Below are 26729 nucleotides of genomic sequence, written 5' to 3' on the forward strand. Positions count from 1 at the left end.
TCCCCTGATGTGATCATCTCCAGTGCCTCTCTCTTGCAGTGGGCACACTCCTCAACTCACAGCCTCATGAGTTCATCACAGAAGAGCAACAATCCCTTTCCTTCATTGGCCAGCTAGACTTTTGCTAAAGCAGACCTTCAACAATTCAATGGCACACTGCAAACTCAAGCTCCTCTTGCTTGGTTTCCCTTTCTGTGCAAGTTGTAAGGAGGTGGATTGTCTCTTCTTTAATGTCTTTGGGTGCTGGATTTAGTGCCATCCCCCTTGGGCACTACTAGTACCCAGTAACATGCACTGATAGTGATTGAGATGTCTGTCATTCTTGGGTCTGTGGGGTACCATGACAGACAATCCTAGAATCTCAAAAATCAATTAAGTTTCAAGAGATGCTAGATTCTTCTTACTTCTTTAATTATCTCAGCCCTTGAAAAACATTTGTCAGGCATCAGTTTATTGAGCCTGGTAAATGCAGAGCCGATGTCCTCCACAGCATTACCAAATTTGAATAATAGGAACCATATTCTAACGACACAGTCTATCATATCAGGCAGCACTGATTTCTCAAGAGAAAAGGCTGAACAATGTGGCCAAACTCACAGCTACAGACAGGTCCAGGGAAAAAGACAAAATGCTACTGTCATGGTTACGGTTCAATTCTGTGACACATGGTGCAGGTAATGAAAAGCCTCCGATTAGCAGTGATGATGCACAGACCGTCTTTCTTCTGCATATGGTGGCCTGCACTGGGTCCCTCTTCTGTACTCTAATTGAAAACATATGGGCACAAAATTGTCTGAACTCCTTCCACAAATATGTTCACACTTACACAAAACCAGATTAGGAATACATTACTCATTCCCCTTCCTTTCTTTAGACAGCTAGCCTTCCCCTTCAGGCTGGCATTCATGAGCCATGCAGGTGGGAAGATTCATTAGCTTTGCAAGAAGTTTCAAGGACGTGCCTGAGCTAACTCCTCTTGGAAAGAAATGGGGTTTAGAGGTTAAATAAATGTAGGAAGTCAAAACAAAGACACCACCATTGACACTAACCAGACATGGGAACCTGCCAGTCTGTCTTATCCACAGGAAACAGGTAGTTCTCTACTGTTTGAAGGAGTATGACCCTCACATTGTTCTATCAGATCAAATATCCCTTTAAAAGCAGAGCTGATTTTGTCTTTGTGAACAGCTCACTTCTTGGAAGGGTCTGGCATTTCCAGTCAGGGAGCAGGTCCTTTGCCAATGAAAGGATTTTTTGTTAAAAGGCTTTCTAGAGAGATCATCTGAAACAGTCACTGACTGGTGTGTAGTACTTATCTAGAGCAACAACAACCACACCAGAGCAACACGGAGTTTACCATGAGTTGCAGTCCTGAGAGATGGTGAAGCCAGGAGGATAATGTTTTCCAGAGTGGATACAGGAGCAGTCAGAGCTTTCGATGCAATGTTCACCATCGAGAAGCTTTCCATCTGGATAGGTCAGGTAGCAGCAGATATACATGTCACACATACACACACACAGGGGCACAAACATGAATACAATTAGATTTTCTAGTTATTCATATACTTTGGCAAGACTTCATATGCATTATTATCCATAGGTAGTCACAGCAATTAAAATGAATTAGGCTTGCCAAAAAGCCTTATGAGTACCAATGTCTACTTTCCTTTTAGTGTTGCCTCTCCCTTAGATGTGCTGAATGGAGCATTTCTGGTGCCACCAGAAGAGCTCTTTGTTTAGTGAGTCCTCAAGTCCAAAACACACATATTGGAACATATATGAGTGTCGTAGTTTAAACCGAACCCAGACAATGAGCTAAACCCAGGACGAGTCAAACACAGGGAGCACAATCAAGGTTGATCAGAGCTGATCTAGAAACCTGACTGTTGGTTTACTGCTCTTGACTGTAGTAAAGGGTACCTAGACAGGCTTTGCATCTGTTGTATGAGGAGAGACACAGGGAATGAAGAAATGAAGTTAGACACCATAAAAGTCTAGCAGACTGAGCCTGAGAGAAGAAACATTATAATGTGGAGCTGTGCTTCATTTCTCAACTTCTGCAGAAGCAAAACGTGAAAGGGCCAGCTTCCCAACTTGGATCCAACTGCTTAGGTTTCCATATTACACAAATATAGTTACCTATTCTATACAGAGAGTATTTTATCTTACAAAGATAAACAGAGGCCCAGAAGGTTACAAGACTTGTCCAAGATTGCACTATAAGCTAGCAATAGAATAAACCACGTTTCTTTCTCTTAGATCCCCACGCTGAAACATGGTTGATATTCCTCTATTTTAAAAAGAGCTGTTTTAGCAAAACATCTTGTTTGCTGAAAACCCCTGTCCCTCCTCTTTGAGGGATTCCTTCCCTCAGTCTACAGAGATTTTTGGCCCCTTCTCCTGGCAGCAGCAGTTACCACTGACAGTGAGACACAGGTAAGTCCCTTTTATCCCATTTTTCCATATAACTGCTTGGAAAGACCTTTGCTGTTAAGAAAAGCCTTTCAGCGAGAAATATTCAAAACAATATGTGAGCATTTAAGAGTGGTGTGTCTCTCCAGAGAGCACAACAAAACAGAACATCCGCCTTTTTTCCTGGCAATAGTAATTCCATTTACAGCAATTAAACTGACTGTGTTGTTGTGTTGTGCATTTAAGTTTAAAAAACAAAAACAAAAAAAAAACCCTAAAACCAAAACCACATCATTGAACAGATCCTTTTGATTCTTGGAGCACTGGAAAGAAGCTAAGGAAATGTATAATCCTCATCCTAAATCCCAAATTCCTCTATTCATCTGTCAGATCCACCTGGTTCTCTATGATACTCGAAGTTCTTCCCTGTTGACTGTGCACTAAGTAACATTAAAATTTTTGAACTGCTGATTGGTAATTCTTTTCATGCAGTTCCTTCTACCCATCTACTTGTTTCCCATGCAGGAAGCTTTCTGTTGAACACCTGCTTCTCTCAGTTCCTGTTCTCCTAGACCTTTCCTGGACTGAACTAACAACTGCAGCTACCAAAGGAAGAACACAGTGAAAGTCCTTGTGTAGCCAGTGGATTCATCTCCTTCAGCCTTCCCCAACAACCCCAGGACTGCACAAATATAATAGCTAGGTCCTTCACAACAAAATAAGCTCCTGTGTCTGGCTACATCACATCTGGCTTCATCCCCCATGTGCAACTACTAAGCACTGGATGCAATGACAACTCCTCAAACAAGGATACTATTGTCATTACTGCCTTGTTTTGGAAACCAAATTATGCTCTCAGCAAACCTCCATCATGCTTTGTATGACTCTCTTCCTGCAGTTGTCTTAAGTACAATGGACACAGGAGGAAGACTGTGGTGGTTAGGCTGCCCCTTGAAGCCAATCAACTTTCCTGTACAAATGATTCAATAGTTAAGTGAAATCATTCATGTACAATCATTAAGATTTCTGGAATTATAGTGCAAGGCCTATGCATACTGGTTTTCTGTAAGAAACTCCTTCAGTACATTCTATTTCTTCCTTCCTCTAACTGGATGCTTCTAACCAAAAGCAATTCAAAAGGAATCTAGATACATCAATGGCAAGCAGTCCCTCACCAAGAAACAAAGGCAACCTTAGAGTACTAGATGGTGCTGATTTTCACAGAAACATTTATTTTTCAGTTGGGTCTGAAAAATGGCCCCTTCATCAAGTGAGCATACAGGCATTACAGAAACTGGTTTATTCTAGGGCACGGTCCCAGAAAAGAGAAGTATTTCTGATTTCAAGAAAATTTAAGGGAAGACACAGCTTTCCTTCTTCTAATAAAATACGTAGCATCATTGCCAAATGTTTCTCTGTAAACAATCCAGTAAATAAATTACCAGGGCAGCTGCAGCCATCAACACATTGTCCATGACATACTTCATTGATATTCAGGCTCTGGCAGGTTTTGGCACAAGGGGGTACACATTCCTTATACTGCATGCCAACTGGACATCTTGGCCCTGAAACAATAGAAATTAGAAATGCCAATTCCTCAGTAACTCATAAAAAAATAAATACCTTAATTATCAAAGGCTGAATCACAGAGACACCAGAAAGTTTATATGCTCTCCTATCAATGATTTCTTATTCAAGAGCATGACATTTAAGAAATACTTCATTTTCAGTTTGCTGCAATATCATCATCTGTCAGGTAGTATAGTAAATACTTAAAAGTTAAAGCCAATTTCTTTTCCAATAAATTGAGTTGTAATAACTAAAACCAGTGCATTAAGAACAATTAAACATGTGGAGAAGTTTTGCAATAATAAATACGCAATTTGGATAGACAACCATATTCTGTACCTTTAAGCTAAGCAGTTACTCCACTCATTTGTGAAATTATACTGTTCCATGTTTCCAGAGAGAACTGAGAGACAGTTAATACTGAAATCCCATCCTTCTTCTTCCAGAGAATTGCCATCCCAGGATAACATCTATGCTGTGGTATCTTCGCTGCTGTCATTATCTAGGCTAGGCCATTATGCAAGCATACACTACAGCTATCCCTTCATTTTGATGCATAGACATACCCCTCAAAACTGTGTGGGCATGGAGTGGGAAGAAAAGATTAGAGCCTGCCCTTTTCCAGCAAACCCTCTATTGAAGGAGGTGGGAGGATAACGAAGTAGCAGTCTTGCCCTCTGTGGCTGCAGGGCTTGGGCACCAGCTCGCACCAGTACAGTGTGCCAGCACTAGAGCCCTGCCTACACAGCAGAGTGTTTCATGCCTCCAACGCAACTATCATCATCATCTCCTGAGAAAACATCATAGCACAGATGAAGGGTGATGGAAAATTAAGCTCCTGATGTGAAGATCCCTTTTATGTCCCAGTGGAAAGGCAACAAATCACTGCTAGAATATTCTCCTCTGGTGTACAATCCATTCAGAAAGTTGTTGGCAGCATCTTCCTGCCATAATCATAATTTTCTTTCCATTTTCTTCAGTGGTGGCCAATAGCAGAAGATCTTTACCAGAGAAGAAGGCATTGTCAATATATATATCTGTCAGTTACTCTGTGAAATCAATTTACATCAACATCCTATGAAAATTGTCTTTCCTGTGTCATCTAAAACCATGAGGAAAATCACTGAGAAGATGATATCAGAGGATTGGTATTATTATTACTCATTTGTGTGCTTATGTATTTAACCAGGGTTCTCCAGCAGAGGCATATGCGTATAGCAATATATGACCTTTTCTCTATAAATGCAATCCATCACAGTCAATCCATGCGCTTCCTTGTTGAAAATCTCAGCAAAGATGCAATCAGGACCTCAGCAAAATTAAGCTAATAAAAGCAGTATTACAAAATGCAATCAGGATCTCTACCGTAGACATAATTTGGCTTAAAAAAAGGCAACATCTCCACTTCAGTGTAACTGGTTCAAGCAAATAAAGGATGAAACAACTGATTTCATAAAAAATAAATAAATAAATATCAAGAAGAGCCTTTCACAAGGATGCTGACTTACCAGTACAGGTGGCATAATATCACACAACTGGGCCATATGTGAAATAGCTCTTAAACATCCTAGTCTATATCTTTGGGTATCAAGTAAGTCTTTACTGACTCTGTATACCATGGCAGGATCTGTAAGAGCTCAGAATTTGTGGTTCAAACAGTCCTGCCTTACTGGTAACAAATTCCAGAAAAAGGTGGGTGACGGAGAGCTGAAAAAGGGAGCAAGCAAAGGCTCTTCAGATAAATGGAACTAGCAGGCACTTCAAGTTTTAACCTGTCATGCCTAAATCAACCTGAATCAACATCCTAAAAAAGCACCAGTTACTTTTAGGCTAGTTACAGGCTAGGAATAATTCTGCCAGCTTACTGCATGCGCTCTCTTCAGGCCACCCATCCAAAATCACTCCTTCATCAGCACAGCTTCTTGCATAATCAAGGAACACCGAGCAGTGACAGTCCATGCCCTGGGTACAGGCACAGATGTCTCTTTCACAGAGACTGATGTATGGTTCTGGATCAACTCGATGGTGGCACCGGGAGAAGGTCAAAGATGTTCTTAGTAGCTGGCAGGTTTCGATGACACCCTGCACAACAAGTGAGGGGCAAAGGCAGAAAGAGAGAGAGAAAAAAGTGGGGCAAAATTAATTATTATAGTCTCAGAAAGAAGAGAGAAATCCCAAATTTTCAAAACACGCTGTCACTGCTATTGTTAACATCATGGCTAGTATTTAACACCACTGTGCAGTTAAATAACATCAATAGTCAAGAGCTAGTAGTGAGCTACATCCATTTATTCATCATACCCATATATATATACACACAGAGGGACATTAATATGTTGATTATCATAAAACAGAAAACAGAGTGTCATATAAGAGATGTTTCGTGCAGAAACATGTCAGTCAACCAGTCAGCAAATGGAGGGAAGCAAAGAACTGCTTCTTATCAACGAAGAACCAGATGGTGTCTTGAGTACCAGGAAGATAGACACAGCAAGGGAGAGGAACTTACTATTGAAGTACTTGGGAAGAAAAATGACCAGACCATCTTTTGGATAATGAGGGAGCAGAGTAAGTTTCAGACTAAAAGATCAATACTGACCGGAATCTGAGGAATCAAATTTGTTTCCCACTTCTGTCCACATGCTCCTGTCACTCCTGCTAGCTTGTCCAAAGCACAACAGGTCAATTCAGCCCAGATAAATAGCAGAAAAATAACCCACGGAAGAAAAGCAATTTGTTCTGCTCTTCTCACAAGTTAAATCAGCAGGGAGATAGCTAGTGTAACGAGAGGACTGCACAGTGAGATGGGAGGAGGGCACCAAGACCTCTCTTTTCAGTGGCAGCAAACTAAGAGGAAACTTAGCTGTATGTGAAACAAAACCTAAGGAAAACTTAGCTTAATTCTCTAAGGGAGTCTCCCCCAAACAGACTTTCTCTTATGCATGCATTATGTCACAGTTCAATAAGCCTGAGATTCTCAATGCAACTTTCTGAAAGGATGATGCTGAGTTTAGGTAAGTGGGAAAATGATTTTTTTGAGACAACTCTGGCACGAACAGTTGAAGCATAATGTTCTTTTACTTATTTGTCTGTGTTTCATATAAACAGATATAACTATGCTGTATATTTCAGGTGTAAAATAGGGGGGCTTGTTCTTCAGAGCAGTTCACAGTAACAATGCATTACTCCGGAATACCTTAACAAGTACCCGAAGAGATTGCACATGAAGGTTTCTGTGTTATAACAAAACAAAAAAAAGAGGGGGGAGAAGGTGGAGTGGGAGCCTTCATTTTTGGGGAGGTCTAAAATGTGGAGCAAAAAAACCCAAAAACCCAGAGGTCAGCAGATGTCTAGATGTCTTCTCTGAATTTCAGCTGGTATACCTGTATAGGAAAACTGCTGAGTAGAAAAGACTAGTTTCCCCTAAAGAGTGTTTTGTCCAGGTGATCATTGAAAGCTAATATGTGTCTGAACTGAGAGAATTTCTTACTTATGAAGACAAACCAACCAGAAATGTCTGGTCCCTTGGGAATATATATGTAGAGTTTAGCAAAGTGCTCAGTGAACAACCACATGCAGAAAGAGGTTTTGAGCTTTCCGAGAAAGGCCTCAGAGAACCAAAAAGCAATGCTAACATATCGTCTTTAGGGAGATGAACACGATTGTCCTCCAGAAAATCAGCTCCAGCCTCAAATAATTCTAATGCCCAGATAGCAGCCACCATGGTGAACCAACTGGAAAAAAAAAAAAACACTAGAAGAAAGGAAGCAGATAGTTTTTATTCTCTCTCCTTTCTCTCTTTAAAACACAATGGTCAGGCTGATCTAAGAGAGGTCCTTGTCCTCTAGTTTAAGAGACAATGTACATACATGGTGAGCACCAGACACTGGCAGTCTCACCCACTGCTGCAGCACTCCTGCTCATGGAGGAACGATCCTGGAAGCAGCTCCACACAGCCAAAGAATCATCTAAACCTAGTCAACCAGGAAGGGAAGCCTTAGGCTGAAAGAAAGAGTGCTTAGAGTATAGGTGCCTATAAGATTAAACCTAGCAGAACTGACTGCAATATCGAAAGCACAGGTAAAGGTCTTGAAACTTTTCCCTTGACTTCTGCATGAGTTCTATTTTAAGTGTTTCTTTAAATGGGTTGGCGGTGTCCTGGCACTAACAACCCTTAGCAACCACAAACTTGCTGACCTTTTTTCTGCCCCAGTCCCACCACACAGAGCTGTAGGTGGAATTTTGTACATTCTTCCAATTTCTGCGGCGTTGTCTTCTGCTGCTACAAGAACTGCATTTGCCTATTGCTTAACAATTGCCATTAAAGAGATATAACCTAGAAAATAACAGAAGAAAGCAGAGGCACTCTCTTGTTCCCTTGAATTTAAACCCTATGATATACAGACACATGGAAGTGTTTCTCCATTTAGGAAGGGCATATTTTGATGCTGTAATTTGGTATAGTTTTTCAGAATACATCTTTTGGCTCACTCAAATGGAGAATGACTTAGCCTCCCATCTTTCCAGATAAAAAGCTTCCAAAGCCAGCATGTTTAGTACACCAAATGCTGGCTGTATGTTTGAGTAAACATAATAACTGACAGAAATCTCTTCACTCAAATGCTGATTCAGCTAACCTGTATATTTCAGGAGCAGAAAAATGTGATTTTAGATATAGCAGGCCTCCTTTTCATCCCTAAAACCTTTCATGGCATCGTATGTCCATGTCTTTGCTGGACCTGCTAGTGATAGCTTTTGGACCGTAATCTGTAATGGTAGATAAGAACTTCTCCCACTTGCTTTCAGATCTGGGGATAAATGCTATTTCTTTACCTCATATGGAAGTACTCCATGGGATACAAGTAGGTTTATTTTTTACCAATTGCAGGAAAAGCTGAGTTTCAGCAAAAGCAGGAATTATTTGAATTTTATTTTCAATTATTTTCACGTCTAACATGTTACAGGTATAGTTTCCTAATAAGAAAAAAAAAAAAAAAACAATACAGTGAACTGTGGCCTCCAAGCACCATTTCTATTAGAGGTAAAATCTAAAAAAAAACACATCTAAGAATGCATAAACTAAACATAATGCCTTAAAACATATATATTATTTTCAAGGCTGCCTTATTACTATAGTTATCCATGTCACTCCATTTTACACTTCAAGATCCATGTTACCCGTGCTAACATGACTACCATGCTAGTCATCTAAAAGCCTATTAGGCAGTACTTCATTGAACATGTAGCCTAAATCATCACATTGTGTGGTGGAAAAAAGACAGACAACACAGATCGGTTTTGGTAAAGAGATCTCTTTGTGGTCTCAGATTTCTTTCTGGTAACTCAATGGCAGCCATAGAGGGCAGGGCACGGAAGGGAGGCAGCAGCTCCCTCCCTCCAGCACTACCCAGTTTGGCATGCTCTGCAGGTCACAAGACAGGTAGCCAACAGGCAGCTACATCATGCAGATGCCAAGCTGCCTCCTGCCCTAGGAGAATACTGTATCTGAGAAGAAACCATATCTACAGGCTGAGCAGTAGTCAAACATGTGGAAGTGTGTATGTGTTTTGGAGGTGGAGGGCAGGGAGAGGACCAGAGCAACAGTACGGTAAGAGTGAGCTGGGTCAAGACCTTTAGCTGATACATGTAGCTGTTAATCAAAACAAGAGCTCTTCCTTATGAATATGAAATTGCCTATGTTTTCTACGACTTGAGGTTAGAGCAACAGCTTGCGAAGAAGTCAGAAGCCACTTCTCCAAGGATGCTGTTGTGGTGGGGGGCAGAGAGGGCAAAGTAAACCACAGATCTACCCTGAGTGGGTGGACAGGAGTGGGAGGAGCACACTGAACCAAAGCTGTTGTTTTCCTCACCTAGCAGCTGACTGCCTGGTAGGGAGGCAGGGAGGCAGGGAGGGGGCAGGCTGGGAGATGGAGGAGATTTACATTCCTGAAGCTGAAGCAAGCAAACAAAGCAGGCTATTAAAAAGCCCCACATTCTTCAAAAGGCGCTCCTTTAGCTGGTCTTCTATTAATAGTGCTGTGTTTATTCTTGCACAGTGAATAAATTAAGCCAATGTTAAATGCCGTGAGCTCATGAACTCACATGAGAGAGATCATTCCATCCCGTTTGTGGGAGAGCAAACTTTATCCAACAAAGCATCAATATTTAACATGATCTGTATAAAACTCATATTAGTTGCAGTCTACCCAGCAGACAGGATTTCGCCCCGCGTGCCTCTCCTGGACTTCAGTTGCAATGTTGACATTTTCTAAACACTAAACTTGCCTGAACAGATAAAATTCCAGTGGCCAACACCATTCACAAGCATTAACCCTGCTGTAGGGCTGTAACCAGGTTTAAAATGTAGTCTTGTCCTTCAGAAGACATCTTAACCAGGTTGACACCCTTCGTGCTTTGGTCACCCCCTTGGCACCACACAACCACTACTCAAGTCAGTTGTTCAGTCAGTCCTGTCCCTGACAGGAATGCCCCGACACACCACCTCAGCTCAAACAAGAACCATAGGCTGCAGATTTCCAACCTGGAATCACTGCTGTGTTTCCTCAGTCAAGTGTGCAGGCTGTAAGACTGAAGATACGGAGCATGCTTCACTGAATTTCGGAACATGTCTAATACATATGTCCCCATCCAAAAGCTTAGTGGAAATAGAGAGTCAGAAGTTTGCAAGTTTGTCCAAGTCCTAGTCAGGTTTTTCCAGGTAACTAGGAAACCAGCACGTAAAGTAGCTGTAGAACAGATATGTTCCAGAAAGTGCCACTACTCCTGAGAAATTATTTGAGCTTGGTTCAACAAGTATCAGTCTATAGGTCCTGCATAGCAAGAAACCGACAACTAAAGTTTGGCCATAGTTACTCTGGCATAAATCTAAATCTGACACCCAGGATATTATTCTGATTTATAGAATACATGAGACCAGATGCAAGCCCTCAATGGATGTAGGCTCAATTTACCGTGACAGTCATAACCTGCAGTTAGTGTATGTTCAAAGCTACTTTCCCCCCTAGAAGTAGCCTTCCTCCCTAGAAGTGACTATCTCTGTGTGTCCACCCTGTGCCTAAGGAAAACAAGGAACATGTTTATACTTATAAAAGAGGTGAAGAAAAAGGTTGATGCAGCAAAAAGGGTCACAGAGATGGCTGAGACAAGCAGTTCTGTGTTTCTTCAGCAAATCAGAGCTACCATTATATGCATAGCTGAAGGAACCTCCTCCTTCCTCTGTCAAAAATAGTCTGGCTGAAGCACCTCACTGCTCTGGTGACTCCCAAATACATTAACTGCAACACATTCACAAATAGCATTTGTGGTGGTGGTGCTCACAGAGGTTTCATAACTGTTGCTTCCCAGTTGCAGAATCAGAAGGGGAATTGACTACTTAATTCTACAGGCACAACTTAAACACACCTTTCCCAAATAGTACCAAAGTTTCTTTGGCAGCAACTCACCCTTCAGGCTCAAATGAGTTGTTGGTTTCTTTGCTTATCCATTTGATGTTTGTGTGTTGGGAGGGAGGGGTATATGGGTACTACGGTTTTAGAAAGAAGAGTGACAGGCAGGGTGCAGTAGGGGAGAAAAATTGCATTCACTAACTAGTGAATAAACTGTTCCTTTCTCAACGCTGCATGTAAGAGAGACATCAGTCATAACATGCAGTCTCCAAGGTCGCTTCTCTACAGCATCAGGCAGCCCAGTAAAGAAATCCTTCTGCTGTTCCCAGCCAGAGCACGCAGGGAGCTCAGGAACTGCAGGCACACAACTGCATCCTGCATCCAGCCCTACACTGGCTCATGGAAACACTGCAAACACACAGAGACATCACAGGCCACACTGCAGATATGTTACTTCCACCTTTGCCCTGCACCTGATCCTGATGCAGCAACCTACATACAGCTGCCACCAGCCCCACAGTTAACTAGCTGGATGAGGAGCCATGCACCTTGTTCCAGTGCAGTGGTGAGATCAGTGCCCAGCGTAGCTATCTCAGACCACACTGCACCTCAGAAACCCAAAACACATATCTCCTGCAGCTCGCATCCTAATCACTTGCTGCGGGAGGACCACGGTAGGTGCAGACATGTATTACAAGGAAGCATTTGTGTTCTTCTGCCACAGGGCAGGCAAGCTGCCTTCAGGTATGGGAGGACCAAAACCAGAACGGTATCTTGTGGCACCAACCTTCTCTGCAATCTCAGATGAAATGTTGCAGGTGTTGCTTGGAGTCTGCACTCTCTTGCACTGCTTGTTTTCACTGTGCAAAGCCCAGGAGTTTGCAAAGTCATAACTGTTTGCCACAAGGGTCCCTGTGAATGAAGGACAGAAGAAGCACATGGATTTTTTAAGAGTTAGAGCAACAAGTAGTCATTGTTGGCTACTACCACCGTGATAGTCTGCTGAATCATAGAATCAACTAGGTTGGAAAAGACCTTTAAGATCATCAAGTCCAACCATTACCTCAGGACTGCCAAGGCCACCACTAAACCATAAAATCTGTTTCTAAGAATAAAACCTGTCATATCAAGTGAATTTCTATTCCAAAACAGATTGACTGTAGAAAAGCCCTTTTCAGTGATCTGGACTGATTCCTGCAGAGGACCTCAAGGTCAGACTAACGCCTGCAGAAGGCAGCTCTCAGCACTTCTCACACCTGCAAGAACATGGTAGGAGTCATTTGCTGGTCAGCTATAATCTGCAGAGCCTTAAGCATGTGTACACATTTTTGTGCACACATTTTTGTGCTATTTAAAAGTTGCCAGTAAGATACAAGACATCTTAGAGAGGCAAACAAAATGAAACTACTCTCCCTAACCAAATAAAGTATTAGCATTCCTGACCCCAGATAGCCTTGATTTTCTCCTGTCTGAAATTAAACCTTGTGTGCAAAGGAACTTACATTCACCATAATTGTGGCCCATGATCTTACTGTGTAAGTTGTCCTGAAACAGCTCCTCTGCCTTATTACAAGCAGCTCCTGGCCCAGGTTTGGTAGGATTTTCACCCATTTTGCATAAAAGCAAAACCAAAAGGAGGTAACCTGTATGGCTGGCACTTTGTGGGAGATGCAAACCAGGTTCTCTGCTTCTCTTGCTCCATCCTTTGGAGAAGAGGGATCCTCCCAGAAAGGGAATGTTCCCTCCTCCCCCTTTTGCCTCTTATGGCATGGCTGATCCGAGGACTACCTCTGCTTCCTTCTGTGAGCTCCTGCTGCAAAACAGTTAATGACTCTCAGTTCTGCAACACTGCTTTCTAAAACCCTTCTGTGTTGCATGTGAGAGTATCAGTTGCTGCTCTTAAAACAATACCCAAGACCTTATGCAGAGAATATGTTGACACATGACCCTGACTGTATCTGGAAAACATAACAAATGTTTCCCAAATGTATCTATATTTTTATATTTCATATTTTATAATCTATCATTTTATATCAAATAAAATTGTCATTGAGCTACCTGCTGTACATTAAGTACAAACACACAGAATATACTGAACCCTAAAAATGTTCCTAAAGGGTAGTCTACACTAGGATTGCTAAGGCAGATGTAATAAAGCCAGTAGCCTCTAGTAGACTTTTTGTAAACTAGAAATTGGGGGTTTATAAATGTAGCATATGTTAGGCCAGCAAGAGATATCAAAGGAAGAAGACTCCAAGGAAAGTATCACAGGGAAAAGCAGTAAAAGGCATGAAATTTTCATCTACACAAAATTGAGCACAGGGAAAGAAAAACAAGAACACAACTCTTTAGCTTACTATAGATTGTAGAGATTAGTGTAACAATGAAATCTAGTCTGATGAGAAGCAAGATAACAGATTAAATACATTCCCTTTTATTTGCGCTAATTCAGCCTTACACCAACAGCTATATGTAATGGGAGGTGGGCTCCACTCTGAAGTAGTGTTCCTCTGGTCTCAATGCACATCCATGCTGAGCTTCCCATTGGCAGATACCCCAAGATCCTCATTCACCCACAAATTAAGATTTGAAGGTTGGGACAACTGTTGGCCCTGAAATGCTGGTCACCTGGGTTTTAATTTATCTTTAAAAAAAAAAAATAAATAAATAAAAATTAAAATCTTTTGTGGGCCTATTTGGGTTTATTTTTTGGAGCATGCTTTTCAAACCCTCTTGTTGCCACCACCTGGTCTGTATATTAGCAGCCATTTCCAAAGGAAGGAGAGATTTGCCAACAACTTGCCAGAGCAGCTCTTCTTCCTTGCAAAGTCCTGCGGTCCTTAAATCAAGCTACAAGTTGTTTTGAACAGGCAATACTCCATCAGTTTGAGTTTGCTCAATAGCTTTGAGGTTCTGCCCCAGGCAAGCCTCTTCAACAGAGGACAGTAAAAATCTATGATAGTAATGACCTATGAGATATCATCCAACAGTGGTTTTTCCTGTGATTTGTCTAATGTAGCCTTAAGTGACCCATGGCAACTCATAGCACTATGACTTTAAAACGAGACTGCTGCAAAGCAAGCAAGCAAACAAACAAACAACAACACACACCACACTGACATGTTTTGGACATAACTTCACACCCATTTTCTCCCAACTTTTTTTCTTTCCTGGTCAGAACAGCTGCTTCCACTTATCTGATTTTCACAGAGATGATGTTCACTCCTGACAGAAAAATCAGTGTTCACTGTGATATCTGAGTCACAAAATCACCAGTTCCTTTTGAAATATGAAACTGTTGTGCCGCTTGTTTACTTTGAGACTGATGGTCAGGCAAGGGGACGCATTAGCAATAATCACCTTGCACTCAAGGTATGTGAGTGGGAGGCAGGAACCCTGACCTCCCTCCCTGGACTTCCTCCAGATTTTCCATGTGGCCGTAGGCCCATCAGGTTAACTCTTCCCAGGGTCTGCTAGCTCATCTGTAAATACATGCAAGAATTTGTGCAGGGATCTACAATACTGTCAGTGGAGGTGAATAAACTTTCACACCTTGGTTATTTACCAAGCAATAGGGGGATTTGCTTGTTAGGGGGTTGTTGGGGTTTTTTATTTGTTTCCTTTTTGGGTTTGGTTTGGGGTTTGTTGTTGGGGGGGGTCATTTTTTTGTTGTTGTTGTTTTTGAGGGGTGGAGGGTGTTTCTGGTTTTTTGTTTGCACTTTTTTTGTTTGGGTTTTGTTTTGGTTCTGTTTGTTGGCTGTTTTGTCTTGAGGTTTGGTTTTTTCTACACAGATTTACGTCGTTTTGTACATGGTTCCAGGCAAGCAAAACTATTGGCAAAGTTGACCAAATATGTAACCATAGTTTGGACCAAATGAATGATATGAAATGTTGAAGTCATGGGCTATGAAATGTTGAAGTCATGGGCTGTATAGTCTTTCCCGTCCTCTCTGGTTCAATGAATATAAAATTAGTACTATTAAGCACAAGAGAAGGAAAGAAACACCTCAAATTACAGCCCAGTGATGAAGGCACACTCCTCAAAACAAATGTCTAACTTTGACTCCAAACCGTGAATAAAGCAGAGTGGATTATGCGCACAGGCTTTTGGCATCTCAGATAAATGCCATACAATGAGGACAGGTACAAGGCAAGTCTTCTTCATCTATACTGTTTGTAAATAACAGCTAAATTCTCTGTGAAACCATTCCCTTTGCTTTCAAATTAAAATGCAAAAAAGAAAACAAGATCATTTACTTAGGCCAAACAAAAACTTGCCTAAAATCAAAGTAGTGATATCCTTTACAATGCCAAACCATTTGGGCTGATGAAAAGCTATATTTTTTTAGGGAGAAAAAAAAGATAAATATCTGCACTAACATACCTGTGAGTTTAGAACGTGCTTTAAGAGCTTCTGATAACAGGTAACACACAGGGAAGTTGCATATTCATTCACATGCATTTATACTACTTTTGGAATGAAAACATTAGCTGAAACATTGGATTTTTTTCCTTGTCACTCTCCAGTGGCATCATATATTCTGTATTTCAACAGCTTAAATGGTTGGAATATGTTGCTGACAGCTGGAGCAGGCTCAGAATATCAAGCCTTTATCCAAAATTAGCCATGGGCATTGTTTTATCATTAATGTCTTTGTAATTTGGAGACATATTCCCAGAAATATGCTTCCTGCCAGTGCCAAGAAAAGCATAATGGGACTGACGCTGGATTAATTTGGGTTGGTTTTTTTCCCCCTATAATGCTAAGAGTGTTTAACATGCACAAATAACAAAATGGTGCATTAATATCCCTGTGTTGGACTTGTATGAGCTCTTTCGTACAAATGAACTTCAGTGGTGAGGCACTGGAACAGGTTGCCCAGAGAAGTGGTGAATGCTCCATCCCTGGCAGTGTTCAAGGCCAGGTTGGACAGAGCCTTGGGTGATGTGGTCTAGTAGAAGGTGTCCCTGCCTATGGCAGGGGATTGGAACTAGATGATCTTAAGGTCTTTTCCAACCCAAACCAGTCTATGATTTTATGATGACCTAGACATCCAAGCACCTATCACAGCAATATCACTGTTAGACAGCTCACTGATAAGAGTACTAGGCAAAGAATGAGGCTACGGGCACACAATACGCTCTAGGAGCTTGCACTGCAGTGTCTCTCACTGGGGAGAAATTAACTTACACTTTCTACAAGGTAAGAAAATGCCCTTTGATCACTAACGTGATGCAAAGCTATAGGGGTTTGGGTCCTTGCACATGTGTGCATTCCCTGAGGAGATATCAGGATCAAGTTGCCCAATTTCCTCTGTAGTATTAGGGAAGTCATCTCTTCTGGCCTGTCCTTTGAATCCCAAATTGTAAAACGCTCATAACGATGACTGTGAGACATTCAAATGCCTTAAGGCTCACAAATAGATATCTGAGCATCTAGAAAGGACTCAATTTCATGCTTCTCATAAGAAAAGACTGGAAATCAGTTACGAGTGTATTATGATGTCAGAAAGCAGAGCCTGCTCAATTACCGAGTCTTGGAAGCATCCAGAGCATGGCTATATAGGACCAGAGCCTAGCTTGCAAGAAAAGGAGAAATTAACTCCTTCATGGGGTTCTAGGGGAAAAACAAACAAGCAAACCCTGGAAAGCTTCTGAGAACTCTTTATGTTTTAGTTACACTGAAAGTGTGAGAACAAACTGTCAAGGGGCAGCTGGCATGTATTTACAGCTATATCCAATAAGCAACTACATACAAAATAATCAGTCTTATTTGCATGTCTCGACAGAACATGAGCACTTTTTTGCAGGATGAGCTAGTTTAGTAACAAACTATGTCAATGAGAGTGACTCAGCACTCCGTCGTCTGAATGACAATGTGTTTCTGCAACACTGAAACCTACTGGGGAGACTTTTCTTTTAGGTTCAAGAGCTACTGCCTAAGGCCACTACCTTCAAAGCTGGGTCCTACCCATGTTCATTTGTAAGGGTATTGTAGTTTGAGTCACATCACTTAGACCTCCAGTACCTGAGCATCAAAAATGTATCCAGAAGCAATGTGTTACCTTCTCGTCAGACTATCAGTTTTGTGTTTGCACACCAAAACACAGTGAGGAGTCATAGGAGTGCCATGTCAGTAACATATGATTGGATAAATTATAGTACATAAGTATAAATATATCATAAGAAAATAAAATTATTTCACACTGTTCGTTGTTTAAACACCCTTTTCTTCACACCTCCTTTATTTACTCACTGTAATTGCTAATGCCCAGTAATAGAGCAGTTGCTTCCCCTCTTATTTCCCTGCCACCCGGACACAATCCAAGTATCACAGAGTCACAGACTGGTTTGGGTTGGAAAGGACCTTAAAGATCATCCAGTTCCAACCCCCTGCCATAGGCAGGGACACTTTCCACTACAGCAGGTTGCTCCAAGGCCCGACCAACTTTGCCTTGAACACTGCCAGGGATGGGGCAGCCACAGCTTCTCTGGGCAACCTGTGCCAGAACCTCACCACCCTCATAATAAAGAATTTCTTTTTGATGTCTAATGTAAATCTCCCATCCATTAGCTTAAAGCCATTCCCCCATGTCCTGGCATTACATGCCCTTGTAAAAAGTCCCTCTCCAGATTTCCTGTAGGCCCCATCTGAGGGTACTGAAGGGTTACCTTAGTGTCTCACCTAATTAATGAAGTTCTGTATCATAAACTACTTTCTTAGCAACAAAGCAAACTAACCCCCTGTGTTAAGTCACTTTTTTTTTTTTTTACATAAAATATAGAAAAATCATGGTTTTATTTCTTTTCAACATAAACATTGCCATTTTGTTGAAACTGTGACAAAAAATGTATGATGGCAATGTTCAAGGCCAGGTTGGATGGAGCCTTGGGTGACACTGTCTAGGCTGAGGTGTTCCTGGGCATGGCAGGGGGCTGGAACTAGATGATCTTAAGGTCTTTTCCACCCCAAACCATTCTGTGATTCTATGTTTCATGAAAGACAGTGTTTATGGACTGAATTCTATCCATGACAGCCCTGATTTCTGCACAAATCTGGCATCTGGTCCTCTGGTGCCACAGCCCGAGAAATAGGCCATCAAATTGCATGAGTTTCCTTCTGTGCAGGCAGATACAAGATGATACACAAGTCCTGCATTAGCTTTTAAAATGTGTGAGCTAGTGTCTGAGAGAGACAGAAGGTGACATTTCAGCTGCAGACCTCTTTCCATCACAGTGGTTCTTATAGGCTCTCCTACCAGGCTAGGCCTATTAGCAACTAGACAGTCTACCATGTCAGTCTAAATCAAAGCAGTTTAAGGGCTAGTACATCTTGAGGAGCCTTTAAAAAAAAATAAAAATGGAGGAAGGCTTAACACTTCTCAGCTCCCTCACAAGCCCACAGGCTATAGCACAATACCTGATGTATAACCTCTAACATCATCTTTGTTCCTTTGCCTCTGACATTCAGATCTGCACACGAGGGGTTTCCAGATGAGAGCTCATAATCTTGGCAACATTAGATCATTGTCTTTTCCCTTTGTCCACTATGCTTCCATTGCATATTATTCTGAACCTGAAAGATCTTATTGTATTTATTATCAGTACATATCCAGCCCAGAAATGTATCTAATGGATTAGAACTCAGGGCCCAATCTGATAAACCAAAATATGGCCAGATTTTAACAGAAAGCAATGGACACATCAGCAGGAGAGTTCAGTCTGACAGCACCCTTAAAGTAACACCTCAGAGCCCTGAGATCGCTAAGTCATGCCACAAAGTTCATATCCTGGGTTGGGTTGACCTTTATGAGATCTAATCAGGCTAAATGGAGAGCAAATAGAAACTGCAGTGGAAAGGAAAAGGTAAACTGCTTCATAGGCTAGCAATTGTCTGCCAAGATATTTTGTTTAAAGAATATTACCTCTCCCAGCTGCTTCTGTTGCCCCTCACCTGAAAGTTCGCTTCAACAGTTTCAAAAAACCTGGATTAATCAAAAGCTGGTTTTACTTGGAGCAAGTTGAGAAATGTTCATATGAACCACCCCACCAGAGCTGCCAAGGGGACAAACAATGCGTGGGCACAGTGACGTTCCTCACTGATACAACAAATTAAACCATAATTAATCCTAATTCCTTCTAAAATAGTTTAAATGAAAGGTCTATTGTATCAGAGAGGAAAAGAAGGCAGAATTGCTGGAGATACGATTCTATTCTTCAGGCTAAAAGCACCAAATCGTATGTCCATGTAGATTACAAAAGTCAGGGCCTTCCTTAGTAAGGAGGAAGAGCTACACATGTTCTCTGTCACCTTCTGTATTATTTTTCAGCTCTTCCAAGCAATGACCCTGTCATGTACTTCCTTACACTCAGAAATCTGTGGCTGTGAAAGCACTGTTTTTTTTAAGAGGGAGGATACGGTCTCTGGCATGTTAAACAAATACAGCATGAATCACATTTAAGCAGGAAAGAACCTTCTACATTTGAAGAGTCCAAGGCAATGCAGTCTCCTTCCCTTCTCCTGCTTTTTGCAATAGCCTCACTCGTATTTCTGGTCTTACTAAAAATATGTAAACTTCAGATCTCAACACATTCCGACATCAAGGTATCCAAGCCCTCAATTCTGTGAGCTGAGTTTGTTTCTTATTATTTACATTGCTGAAGGATTGATCAATCATTTTAACATGCTATGAAATCAGGGGTTTTTTCTGTACATTGAAGCTATGTTTGTGTTTCCCAACTGTCAGTAAAACACATCTTAATTCTCTGGAGCAATGTCAGGCTCTTCTCCAAGCTGCTTTGTCTCCCTTTCTATTTTCTGTATCATTTCTTTTTAATACATACTCTACACTATCAACTTAACATACTAATGTTTAATTAACTTTACTCTTAACCTTTCCTTTTCAAGTGCAAAGAATTAGAAAACACTCTGAAACACCACATACTAAGATCAGTCATTCAAAGCCATATTCAGGGCTTTCCCACAAATCTTAGTCTTCACCCACAGCGGCAGACTTCACATAAAGGTGTATAGAGCAGCAAAAGCAGTCCTGTCTCTACCTCTTAATAGGAATTGGTGTGATATAGGGTGCACCTCCAGTCCAACAGCCCACATAGACAGGGAAATGTCACTAAAAGGTAACCACTTTATAGAAGAGCATCCCATGCCAAACCCAAGTACAAGCCTGCCAGTAGCAACCTCCAGAATTTAATATACTGTTATTGCAACACTATTCATACTCCCACTTGTCTAACTCATGAAAAACTAGAAGTGGAATCAATGAGTATTCCTTACATCTTTTTTTGCTAGGTCTTCTCCTAGTCGGCCTCTCCAAACACTGTACTGTAAGTTTTTTAGCCTGTAGCTTTATCTTTGTGTCCCTAGATTCAAGATTTCTGAAAGTGTTAAATTCAGACTTATGGGCTTTGCTCAGGAATGGGATGTGACAGCAAATTCCTTTGAGGAGAAAGGAAGATGAAAGAACTTAGTCAGACAGCTTTTCGGCACATCAAGATGAGGCACCTGACAGGTAGAAACATTTTGCTGGATCAACAAAGTCATTGTTGAATCACCCATCAGGAAGAGTGTGCAGAGTGTATATTAAAATACAGTCAGCTAGTCGCAGTCTTACCTTCCTGAGTTCTGAAGTCATCTTCAGGAAATGTATTAAAGTTGCCACACAACCCACAGGTCTTATTATAGTGCTTTTCTTGAAAGATTATCTGAATATTCCCACTGATATCAATCTTCACCATGAAGCCATGCTCATCGCTGGATATTTTGTAATAACCTGCCTCCTTCTCTATAAATATGCCATTGGAGGCAAAAGGTATGGAAACCCTGTGAAGAAAAATAGGAATTTCTCAGAATATGACACACTGAAAACATTGGGGGGTTCTGCTGGAATAGTTGTTCCCACTGGTACCTTTTGTCTTCCTGCATCACAACTCCATCTAAAGAGAAGCGAAGATTGAAATATTCTCCAAGATACACAGAGAAACCAATTTTCTTCCCATCCTGGTAGTCACCTGAAGAGATGAGACATAAGTAAATATTGTTAGCTCTGGGATTTGGCAGGACAACTTGTAAGTAACGCATTGCAGAGTTGGGACTGTATCATTAAGATTTTCAAGAGCCATCCATGCATTTCATCCCATAGTTGCTTAATGTGAAATGGAGAGATAGCCCCAGGATTAGGGCTGGCATCAGCCAGTGGCAAGTATGTGACCTGGCACTGGCTATGGACTCACGCTCTCACTGTTACTGTCTAGCCAGTGAATTCCCCATCCTTTTGTGCACACTGGAGGAGTTTCCACATGAGAAGAGCCCAACGATCTGCTGTGCTCTTTCCCTTCCTTGTTTCCTCCCAAAACCAGTGCATAGCTCAGTGGTAAGAGAAGGAGGTTGAATCCATTGAATTTATGGAAGAACTGAGCCTGGATGTCTTTATTCTTGATAAGCTCTCTAATCATCTCAACTAGCCTTTGAGGGGCAGGCAACTCACTCTAAGCAGCAGTACATAGAGATGAAGACAACATAGGCTCTGAGAGAGAAGAGAGGCAGGAGAGTTCAGACACAGTCCTTTCTCTGCTTTTGCCCATTGTCTATTTTTGGCTTTACAGCAGCTCCTTGTGCAATGGCGCCATTCTGGACCTCCTGCTGAGGTAGCCAGCTCTGCCCAGACCTGGACACTTTACTCAGCAACACAGATTGCACTTCACAGCCAGTTATCTAGAATCGAAACAAACCCACACACATACACCAAGATAGGAATCATAAATAGGTTATGCCATGCTTATGTGCTCAATATAAACACTAAGTGTCTGCTCATATTTTGTTGGTTTGGGTTGTTGGGTTTTTTAAGATTTATTTGATCACACAAAATACTGTAATCAATTCATATGCTGGTGTGTTCTACATACAAAACATTTGTACCAAGTTGTTCAATTGAAGAATAAAATTACTTAATTCGGTGTATGGTTGCTTTTCAGAGTGATGGGATCAGTTTACTTCAATTTACTTGTAGTCAGCAAAGAGTCATTTTAAACTATGACTAATACAGAACTGTTATTAGAATATCTACCAAAAGAGTCGGTGAGAGTAATACACAATTTTGGTTTTCATATCTCTTGCCCATCCCCAAGAGTAATGCTGCAGAGACTCATGCCAATTCAAAGGCCTTTTGTCCTGTAGGATGGGATTTTTTCTCACTGGGGGGATTTAGCATACAGGTGCAATTAGTTCTATGGGGTTGTGTAGTTCTTATTCTTGTACTCAGCTTTAACAGCAACATTCCTCTAGAAAAAGCAAAATTAAACAAGGTCTAACGTTCCCTCTTTAGAAAAGCCAGTAAGAAAATCTCCATTCCTTGGCAGCTTAGTTATGTGGGAGCAATATTACTAAGGGATAACTGAAGCCAAAGTGACAGGATTTCCTTACTTTTCATACCTAAGAAAATTAAAACACCACATGGAAAAAAACACATGGAAAAAAACACAGACAAGACCCTTTTATGCAGTAGTCCATCCTACCTGACAAAGGGCAGCTATTTGTCTTTTCTTCTCAGTGATGGAACCTGGCACAAGTGCAATGCCATATCGCACTTCTTACATTTGTTACTTCTTAGTATCTTGCTCAGACTCACCTAAGAGTGTGAAGGAGCGCTTGTGACAGTCCCCAGCAAGGAGGTAACTGCAGTCCCCAGCAAAACTGTAGAAAGAGCCATCAAAAGTTTTGATGTGATCATTCCCAAACAGGCTGCAACGGGAACCTGATGACTCCTGAAGCAAAGAACCTGATGATCCTGGATATCAAAACAGAACACAACTTGCAATGTAAAACAATCATTTTGTAGTTCAGGAATTTATCTGCTGGAATTCACAGAATCACAGAATCCCAAGGGTTGGAAGGGACCTAAAAAGATCATCTAGTCCAACCCCCCTGCAAGAGCAGGGTAACCTACAGTACATCACACAGGAACTTGTCCAGGCGGGCCTTAAATATCTCCAGTGTAGGAGACTCCACAACCCCCCTGGGCAACCTGAATTCATCACCATTGATCATTGCATGTTCTGAACCTCCAGCTCTAGCTTCTAGAACAGTATGACAGTACACAGGATCGAGCACAGGTTTTATCATTATTATATGTGTTAGTGAAATGGCTTTTTTGCTTTATTTCTACCTGCCCAAACCTTGCATGGGTAATTCCAGTGCTGATTCTTTAAGGAATACCATGCATTCCATTCATCTGTACCTGCCTGCAATCCCATTAAAATAAATAGGATAGCCTATTTACTTTAGCATGAATAGGGCAGCATGAACAAGTCGCATGGTTTGTTCAGCCAAGCATCACCGACTTCAGAGAGTCTGTGATTCAACACAGTGCTTGTTGCAAGGTAAAGGCCCAAAAGCAGTAACCTTATTGATGTCTTCACTGTGATGAGAATACTGCCTGAGCCAGGATGGCAGGATTAGATGGGTGAGGCGGGGAGGCAGGGAGGATCTACAGAAGAAACAGTGAAAGCATATTATGGTTTCTAGACATCAGAAAATAAACATGTTTTCCCACCTGATATTACAGTAGCCTGTAGTAGGTTTGTTAGCACCACTGCCAAGAGAAGCATCTGTCAAAAATCAAAGAGAAAGATTAGAATATACTGTTTAGCTCACAACAACTCATCATTTTCTTTACAAAGTTATTTCTGAGGCTCTACATTTCATAAACCAATAATCCATAGACTTTCACAGTAATTCAGTTACCCACCCATGCTTCTTTAAATAGGTAATCTAGGAGATTAATTATTCTTTGTTCCCACTTTAACCCCTCAGCAATATGGGCTACCTCCACAGGAAATGCAACCCAACATACACATATATGCCAATTTGCCCAAGTTAATACATTGCACACCAAAGCCTTTCAATACACAGCATTATTTATCAGACAACCTGACATGAAGAAGTACACCAAACTGGATCAGCCAACTTGGCTCCAGCAGAAGTCACTTCTGCTGCACAAGATTTGAATCCTACCCAAGATTCCACAGGAGGAAAAAATAGATAGGGTTTGCACCAGCCAACAGATCTGGCTGGCAGACCATTATAACCACATGCTTATAATCCACTGATTTCAGGGTGATGGTGTGCTTGAGATATGTGGCAAGTAGTAAAGGGAGGAAATCGTGCAGAGATTACAGACCCAGGGTGAAAATTCCCATTCACCAAAATCAGTTTTAGTATTGCCTCCTACTTTGTACAATCAAATCATCAGCCTTTCTATAAACTACCTTCTGTACTGCCAGGCCTTTAAAAGTAATAATGGAATACAAGTGTTATACAGATGGTGAACTACAGATGCATTCTGTATTACATTAACAATTAATGGATGAAAACTGTAGGGAGCTCCATCTAAATGAGTTAATTTCAGTGGTCAGATAAGCAACTAGAGAAACTTAAATATACCATACTTACTATGTTAATGCCAGGAGAGCAGACACACCTTTCTCTAAAAGACTCCTCTGATTAATGATCAGAATATGTTTTGCAAAGACAAATTCTGATTTCAGTTTACATTTCTTACTGATGTCAGTTATGTAGGTCCAATTCACAGCCACATAAATAAACACCAGGTTTGCCACATTTACCAAAGGCAGGAAAAGAAAGATCCATTATAAAGTTCAGTCTAATATAGTGCTGCAAATGCCAGTCTGACATAAGGCTGTCTGTTACTGCTGCAAGATAGCTAAGAAGTGGCAACTGCATGGAAATATGACTACAAAGTAATGGTAAAGAAAACAATAGGCATTATTCTCAGATTACACACTTGCTAGTGTATTTTTAGTGCATGCACTGTGTTATTGTGACAGAACCAGACATTGCTTTTCCTTGTTAACCCTTCAGTTTTACAAAGCAGGCAAAGAAAAAAGATAGGGTATAAAACTCTTCAGTCCCCTTCCACCTCCCAGTCTGTTCTAAGCTGCAGACTTGAAGTTTCCCCCAACAGTGATAAAGCAGGTTCCACCAACGAATCAGAATACAGTCAAGTATGATATATGCCAGTATATAACCCTCTATAAATTTTATCACTGGCTTAACGATAAATGAATGTACCTTCTTCTGTGCACGATTCCTCTTGCAGATGAACAAGAAACTCCTCCAGTTGCCACCAATAGCCTACTACACCATTGTTCCCATGTTCCTTCAGAAGACAGGACTGGAATGGTTTTGGTCTGAAATTCCTTGTTTTTGTACAAGCAGGAACTGTTGCTCATTTAAAAGGAAAGATAAAGACCAAACGTCACATCCGTTTGAGTCTCAAGACAATAGATTAAATTGCTATCGTGTAAATCAGTAGCCTTAATTGCCAGAAAGTTACAATGAGGGGAAATAGTTTTAAAATCTTACATGACAGATAATTCTTTGAAATATATTTTGCATGTGTATGTGTGACAGGTCTCACTGGCTGAGCCAACAGGCAGCACATTTATTTGAAAGACTATTGTTAAAGAGGAATAGAAGGATGCTCCATACCTTAAAGACCACAGAACCCTACCGTTTTTTTCCTGCAAACAACTGCTTTAAAGAAGAAAGAAGGAAAAAAACCAGCCTGGTTTTGTTCTCCACATACAAACACGTTTGAATTTTGTCCATTCTATTAGATCAACCCATTGGATCCTTAAATTCGCAAATGTTTATAAAGGTACCCTCCGGAACAAGACATAGTAACAAATTAATCATGCACATACTTTTTTACAGAGGTGGGCACAGGCTTTATGGGCATATGTACAGCACTGAGCAAAAAAATGCAGAGCAGATGACATTACTTTCAATGTCCCATGCTTCATATTTTCCATAGACACTAGTAACACCACAGGAGTTAGAAGGCAACACGTTTCCCTGTAAATCATATTTTGCCACTAGTTCACAGAATCAGGTCCTTACTTGAAACCAAGAAAAACAATGCACAACAATAAAAATGTGCCTCCCAAGAGTCCCCAGCAGGTGTGCTTGTCTAGTGCACAAGCAATTCGGAGAATGCAGAGAGTATGAGCCCTGCACACAGTTCTTTGAAAACAAAAAAAATGAAAAATAAATATAAAAATTGTAATATCTTTTCTTCCTGCAGGCAATTTCCCTTATGGTTTCTAGAGATGACTAAGTTGAAACTTGCAGAATGGCGATAGATGAGACAATTTAGGTGATGAGTCTACTTAGGTTGAGGAGTTACAAAGAATACAAATAATAAATTGTTAGCCATACTTTATTTGTCATGTATGAGCTCTTCATGACATCTGCATGTTAAAATGCTATAGAGCTGCACTACAGCTACCAAGTGGCAAAAAGAA

At 41.1% G+C, this 26729-nt stretch overlaps 1 protein-coding gene across 1 annotated transcript in view; it reads right to left on the bottom strand.

The window, feature by feature from the left end:
* VWF (von Willebrand factor) overlaps positions 1-25519 on the bottom strand; it is a 132292-nt gene extending 106773 nt beyond the window's left edge. Inside the window, exons 1-9 of the mRNA XM_065672083.1 lie at positions 25495-25519; positions 23957-24011; positions 23033-23191; positions 21314-21416; positions 21020-21228; positions 12175-12299; positions 5847-6063; positions 3855-3977; positions 1358-1469 (exon numbers count right to left, since the gene is read on the bottom strand). Coding sequence (XP_065528155.1) covers positions 1358-1469; positions 3855-3977; positions 5847-6063; positions 12175-12299; positions 21020-21228; positions 21314-21416; positions 23033-23191; positions 23957-24011 — 1103 coding nt within the window. The 5' untranslated portion in view covers positions 25495-25519. The remainder of the gene's footprint in view (positions 1-1357; positions 1470-3854; positions 3978-5846; positions 6064-12174; positions 12300-21019; positions 21229-21313; positions 21417-23032; positions 23192-23956; positions 24012-25494) is intronic.
* Positions 25520-26729: the final 1210 nt, after the last annotated feature.

Source organism: Lathamus discolor, chromosome 1, assembly GCF_037157495.1.
Source record: "Lathamus discolor isolate bLatDis1 chromosome 1, bLatDis1.hap1, whole genome shotgun sequence".
Taxonomy (NCBI): domain Eukaryota; kingdom Metazoa; phylum Chordata; class Aves; order Psittaciformes; family Psittacidae; genus Lathamus; species Lathamus discolor.